The sequence below is a fragment of the Salvelinus sp. IW2-2015 genome, linkage group LG13, assembly GCF_002910315.2.
Source record: "Salvelinus sp. IW2-2015 linkage group LG13, ASM291031v2, whole genome shotgun sequence".
Taxonomy (NCBI): Eukaryota; Metazoa; Chordata; class Actinopteri; order Salmoniformes; family Salmonidae; genus Salvelinus; species Salvelinus sp. IW2-2015.
This window is the reverse complement of record NC_036853.1, coordinates 591,124-597,965: the sequence shown is the minus strand read 5'-3', so window position 1 is coordinate 597,965 and position 6,842 is coordinate 591,124. Positions and strand designations below refer to the sequence as shown.

The 6,842-nt window shown below is 42.2% G+C and overlaps 1 protein-coding gene across 2 annotated transcripts in view; it reads right to left on the bottom strand.

The window, feature by feature from the left end:
• LOC111971945 (E3 ubiquitin/ISG15 ligase TRIM25) overlaps positions 1 to 6,610 on the bottom strand; it is a 10,215-nt gene extending 3,605 nt beyond the window's left edge. The window contains exons 1-3 of one of the 2 annotated variants that reach the window (XM_070446060.1): positions 5,926 to 6,603; positions 5,537 to 5,631; positions 112 to 233 (exon numbers count right to left, since the gene is read on the bottom strand). In XM_070446060.1, the coding sequence (XP_070302161.1) occupies positions 112 to 233; positions 5,537 to 5,631; positions 5,926 to 6,522 (814 nt within the window). In that variant the 5' untranslated portion in view covers positions 6,523 to 6,603. Of the gene's footprint in view, positions 1 to 111; positions 234 to 5,535; positions 5,632 to 5,925 lie in introns of both variants that reach the window. The other variant, XM_023998735.3, reaches the window with a different exon arrangement.
• Between the last annotated feature and the right edge of the window lie 232 nt (positions 6,611 to 6,842).

The window sequence follows — 6,842 nt, the reverse complement described above, 5'->3', positions numbered from 1 at the left end:
CCAGGAGAAATGATGTGATCCTCTGTGTGTGAGAGCTGCTCCAGCTCAGTGCTTCTCTCCTCAGCTCAGCTATCTCCTGCTTCAGTTGCTCCAGGAGTCCTTCAGCTTGACTCACTTGAGCCTTCTCTTGGGCTCTGATCAGCTCCTTCACCTCAGGGCTCCTTCTCTCAATGGAGCGGATCAGCTCAGTAAAGATCTGATCACTGTCCTCCACTGCTGCCTGTGCAGAGCGCGTTAAGAGAAGAGACAGAAGAGAGGAGACAGAGAGAAGAGAGAGAGAGAGAGAGAGAGAGAGAGAGAGGGAGGAAGAGAGAAGAAGAGAGGAACAGAAGAAGGAGAACAGAGAGAGAGGGACAGGACAGAGAGAGAGGGACAGACAGGACAGAGAGAGGGACAGACAGAGAGAGAGAGGGACAGACAGAGAGAGAGAGGGACAGAGAGAGGGACAGAGAGAGGGAGAGACACTATGGTGAATCACTAAAACAATACAGAAATACACTACGGAAAAAGAAAACAGCACGTCAGAAATCAGAAATCAGAATTAGGCCGATACCCACTAATTATCAAAACCAGAAAAGAGCCGTTAAATTCTACAACCACCTAAAAGGAAGCGATTCCCAAACCTTCCATAACAAAGCCATCACCTACAGAGAGATGAACCTGGAGAAGAGCCCCTAAGCAAGCTGGTCCTGGGCTCTGTTCACAAACACAAACAGACCCCACAGAGCCCCAGGACAACAGCACAATTAGACCCAACCAAATCATGAGAAAACAAAAGATAATTACTTGACACATTGGAAAGAATTAACAAAAAAACAGAGCAAACTAGAATGCTATTTGGCCCTAAACAGAGAGTACACAGTGGCAGAATACCTGAGCACTGTGACTGACCCAAACTTAAGGAAAGCTTTGACTATGTACAGACTAAGTGAGCATAGCCTTGCTATTGAGAAAGGCCGCCGTAGGCAGACATGGCTCTCAAGAGAAGACAGGCTATGTGCTCACTGCCCACAAAACGAGGTGGAAACTGAGCTGCACTTCCTAACCTCCTGCCAAATGTATGACCATATTAGATACACATATTTCCCTCAGATCACACAGACCCACAAAGAATTCGAAAACAAATCCAATTTTGATAAACTCCCATATCTACTGGGTGAAATTCCACAGTGTGCCATCACAGCAGCAAGATGTGTGACCTGTTGCCACAAGAAAAGGGCAACCAGTGAAGAACAAACACCATTGTAAATACAACCCATATTTATGCTTATTTATTTTCCTTGTGTACTAACCATTTCTACATTGTTTACAACACTGTATATATATAATATGACATTTGTAATGTCTTTATTGTTTTGAAGCTTCTGTATGTGTAATGTTTGCTGTTAATTTGTATTGTTGTTTCACATTTGTGTATTATCTACCTCACTTGCTTGGCAATGTTAACACGTTCCCATGCCAATAAAGCCCCTTGAATTGAATTGAATTGAAGAGAGACGAGAGGGACAAGGAAAGAGAGAGGGACAGTAGGTACAGTAGCCTCTCTGCTGCTTTGAGTCAGAACGCTGCCACCCTGCTCTCTAGGTCCATCAGGCCTTGTCCACCAGGCCTTATCCGCCCTCCTGGACAGGCAGGTACAGAACACCACCTGGTCCTGCTCTACTCTCCTCCCTCCTGGTACCCCCTCCAGTAGCCTGCCCCGTAGCAGAGCTAGACACAGCCTCTGCCCCCTGAGTCCTAGTAGGCTGGACAATAGAACCAGTCAAAACGTCCAAAGAATGTTGTCTGAGCTGGAACACTAACGAGGCCGTAGTAAATTAATTGAAACGAACCTCCACAGAGCCTTTTCTGACTGGAATGATCTTTAGAATTCCATTTTCCCTAAATGGCACCAAAAAATGTCTACCTTTTTATTTTACCACTAAAACCTGTTCTTAGGACCAAACTGAAAAATAACAACTGGTGTAGAAAGTAAACATCCTCGATGGTGCCAAGTATGTTTATGTCTGCATTACCAGGAAGTAGGAAAAACCTGCAACTTCTGACTATTTCTGGTCTAGAGATCGATGACAGAAGAGGACGCTGCCCAACCTTATGTCATTAGAAAGAGGAGATTATCCTGATTAAAATGGTGTCTGACATGAATACATCTAAATATACACATTGTGATATTTGGGGAAATATACCAGCATGCTTCTCCATAGGAAAACAATGGGGGGAGCTTAGAGTTCCAAGGGCAAAAAGTATTTTGGGGCGTTTGATGACAACGGAGTACACTGCCTAGCCTTACATTACAAAAAGTAGATTATCCTGATTAAAATGGTGTCCGACTTGAAAAAAATCTACCCACTGCGAGATATTTAGTGGCACACAGACATTTCTTTATTTCCCCTCTAGGAAACAATGGGATGACCTCAGAGTTCCATGAGTACATGTTTTCTATTGACGTTTTAATTACCAGCAGTTGTTAACAGCATTGTACGCTGCCCAAACTTACATCATTAGAAATAATAGGTTATCCTGATTAAAATGGTGTAGAACTTCAAACCATTAAAATAAATACATCTATTAGAGATGATTGGAGAAATAAACAGACATGTCCCTATTTCCCCAAAACAATGTTAGTCTGAAAGTTATAACAGCAGTCTTTTATTTAACCAGCTTACCATTTATCTACCACCACTTGACTTTTGTGTTTAACATTTAGATGTTTGTAATCTAGTGGTTAAGAGCATTGGGCAGTAACCGAAAGGTGGCTGGTTCGAATCCCTGAGCTAACAAGGTGAAAAATCTGTAAATCTCCTTTTTTTAGGCAGATTTAGTCACTTAACCCTAGTGGCTCTGGATAAGAGTGTCTGCTAAATGACTCACATGTAAACGTTAACTAGGTCTCTTTGCAATGCAGCAGGTATTCTAGTGGTTAGAGCATTGGACTAGTAACCGAAAGGTTGTTGGATCGAATCCCTGAGCTGACAAGGTACAAATCTGTCACTCTGACAAGACTGTTAACACACTGTTCCCCGGTAGGCCATCATTGTAAATAAGACTATATTTTTAACTGACTTGCCTAGTTAAATAAAGATTAAATTTAAAAAGCGTGGCAATAACTTACTAACTTTTCATTATTCACAGACGGACTCCCCTGAAGGCAGGCAGGCAGCACACTCCTGAAAACGAACTGCTCAGCAAAGCAAAGGCTCTTTTGAGAGCTACCAGATATATATAAAAACATATCATTTTCAGTGTCTGTGTCCAGTGTCTGTGTTTATATGTTAAGGGGGTGTTACTTTGGCAGATAATGTCACCCATCTAAATATATATACATATTTATATATAATTAACTAAATGTGTGGCGTTATTAGTTTATGTCAGTTTCATTATGCTATAAATGGTTATTTTATGGYTGTTAGTGATAAAATGAACTAGAACATTTTATATTTTGTAATTCTGAGTAATTCCTACTTTAGTCAGGATATACACTTTATTCAGTACTGCTGCAGTTGCTAAATAATTCCAATAGATGGCAGCATCAGACAGTTAAGATTAGTTTAGGTCAAGTACAAGCAGCCAACTCAATAAGCCCCGCCAAAAGCTTGTTCCGTCAGCRGCAGCGAGCGCTCTGCCTTCTCCCACAAGAGAGGGGCATGTTGAGGTAAATTTACTAACCGTGAGGGTTGTATGATGTCATTTATTGTCGGGCTGGAAGATGCATCGTCTTTTCTATTCCGAAGCTGTTTACTCCCATTATGACATATTAACATGATGTCATAATGCATGTTTACTAGGGTTGTTTACTAGGGTTGAGGTTAACACATCTGACTAGTGATTATTTGACCCGGGTTCAATACCTGTTATAGGAAATATCATTTTACTCTCCCAAAAGCAACACAGGACTAATATGAGATATATAGCTAACTGTAAAGTAATGAGTGACCATTTTAGAAAATCATGGGACATATAGTCTTTGGTTGCATGCTATTTTATGTCAATCATATTGATGCTTGTAGCCTATAACTGATGCTTCGTAGTCTTATGCTGCCATCTATTGGAAATATTGACCAATTAAAAGTTATTTATTCACATAAAGACATTGGTGAGGCAGCTGAGAAATTAAGTGCATTTTTCTTATTAATTCCAGAGAACAGTCTCAAACCTGCCCCACCTGTCCCACACCAATTTCTGGACTTTCACATAGAGGTTACAAGGTCACCCAGTTTAAACCACATTTTAAAAGTAAAACAAATGTATCTTGTTAGTCAAGTGTTCTGCCTTGCAGTAATACATATAATAAAATAACTAATAACAAAAAAGGTTGCGTTTTGACTATCTGTGCTAACATACCGTGTGTACCACCCCTCCCCTGTTTAACCTTGAATTTCGTTAACAAACAAACACCACTACTACTACTCTTGTCGAAAGAGGCACAAACACACCCCTCACAAAAACCCCACTGGTAACTAGCAACAAGACTCACCTTTTTCATTACTACAACCACCGCCTTGTTCATTCTGGATACAGAGTGTATATGTTACGCTCCCACCTGTTTGCCGACCATGATCAGAAATCCCTCCACACCATTCCTCCACTCGGTTGAGGCCATCACGCCGCCCAAACAAACTACCCTACTCCCCCCTCAACACTAACTGATAAAGAGTGGAAACCAATAAACAACTATGAGAAAATACATTTGAAAACCCAAAAGCAAAAAGAATAGCAAACATCCTCAGGAACTACAAAACCCTCTCACGACCAACTTCTTCTTCTATGATATAATGGCGGTCCGCAAACCAGCATTATAAGGGTGGGCATCACAAACACCAGGAGTCTTCAAATTCAATTGCTCCACCTCCAAGCTTTACACTACTCCAGAAATCGCTCCAATCAATGATGTCCTGCACCCAACTCCTTTCCCACCCACCCTGAAACCACAAATGGATCTGCCAAAAGATATGGATCCACTTTCTCCAAAAATGTAACTCCTACTGCACCAGATTATTCTTTATCATGTCTATTGATGCCAGGCTTTGGTTCTGAGCTCTTCACCACACCTTCTACCTCACTTACTCTCCCTCCTTCATTTCCATTTCACCTCCAGAACTCGAACTGGCGCACGGCTCACTGTGTTTGCACTTGAATTATGACAATTATGACATAAATTTCTCTATTCTCACTTTTGTGAGTGTAATATTCATTTCTGATGTTTTTTTAAAACTTTTGTTTATTATCTAATTCACTTGCTTTGGCAATGTAAACATATGTTTCCCATCCCAGTAAAACCCATTGAATTGAGAAAGAAAGTGAGAGAGATAGGTACGTATATGGGACATGAGTCAGTCATGGTTACTCATGGTTATGTGATGAGGTATCCCCGCCTGCAACTTCAAAATCAGTCTCGGACCTGGGTTCATATCCTGTTGGTTACATGAAGCAGTCTATTCTCTGAAAGGTGTCCCTCCAGACAGGGGCCCCTCTCCTCTCTCTCTGACTGGAGGAGAGAAGTGAAATGGTGTGTCTCCTCTGGTCAACAAGACTCACCTTGAGAGACTCCACAGCCTGTTGGAGCTCCTTCAGCTCCTTCTCTCTCTCCTGGAATCTCTGCTGGACCTTCTGCTGACTCATCCCCAGCTGCCTCTGTGGAGAATCACTCTTCAGTGAGCTATCAAGCTGTAGTAGTCCAGTAGATCAATAGTATAGTAATGTGACATAGGGCCCATAGAGAGGAAGGTCTAAATTATTGATGGTCCATTTTGTTGCTATGTGAATGATTATAGTTTTATGGTAGGCCTACATGTATCAAGGAGTTGAGACTGAACTTTGGACTCATTAAAGGGCATTCAGAATGATAATAGTTTGACTTTATAAAATGGTGATACATTTGGAGCAAACTCAATATACGCAAGGTTTGTGTTCATAATTTGGTCTTACCTGTTTCTCAGTCCTCTCTGCTGAAGCTGACACAGTATCATGGCCTTTATGTTCATCCATTGTACACAGATAACAGATACACTGCTGATCGGTACGACAGTAAACCTCCAGCAGTTTGTCATGATGAGAGCAGATCTTCTCCTGTAGTTGTGTGGTGGCTTTGACCAGCTTGTGCTTCTTCAAAGCAGGAGATTCATAGTGAGATTGGAGGTGAGTCTCACAGTAAGAGGCCAGACACGGCAGACAGGACATGAGGGCTTTCTGCTTTCTGGTCCCAGTGCAGGAATCACACGCCACATATCCAGGTCCAGCATAGCACAGAGCAGGAGGGGGAGCAGCCTGGAGTCCTGTCTTCTTCAGTTTGTCCACCACCTCAGCCAACATGTTATTTTTCCTCAGATTAGGCCTTGGAGTGAAAGTCTCTCTGCACTGAGGACAGCTATAGACCCCTTTCAGAACATCCTGATCCCAGCAGCCCTCAATACAGCTTCTACAGTAACTGTGTCCACAGGGGATGGTGACTGGTTCCTTCAGTAGGTCCAGACAGACAGAACAACAGAACTGGTCCTGGTCCAGCAGAACTCCCTGCTGAGCCATTTGGACGGTTGTTCACTCTCACACAGACAGACAACACAGAGACTCAGATCAGTTTAGTTTCCTCAGAAGAGAGTTTGTTGGAGGGGCAGGGACTTCCTGGTTCTGCCAGAGGGGTGGGGTTATAGTGAGGGAAAGAGGGATTGAGGGAAGGAGGGGTTCAGGGAGGGAGAGAGAGAACTGCATACAACTTCTAGAGGGAGCCAAATATTTTAGTTCCTAGGTTAGGGCCCTTAATATAGAATAAATATAACAAATGTGAGTTGTTGGAATATATAAAGGGTAACAGTTTCTCTGAAGTACATATTATAATGATTTCTATG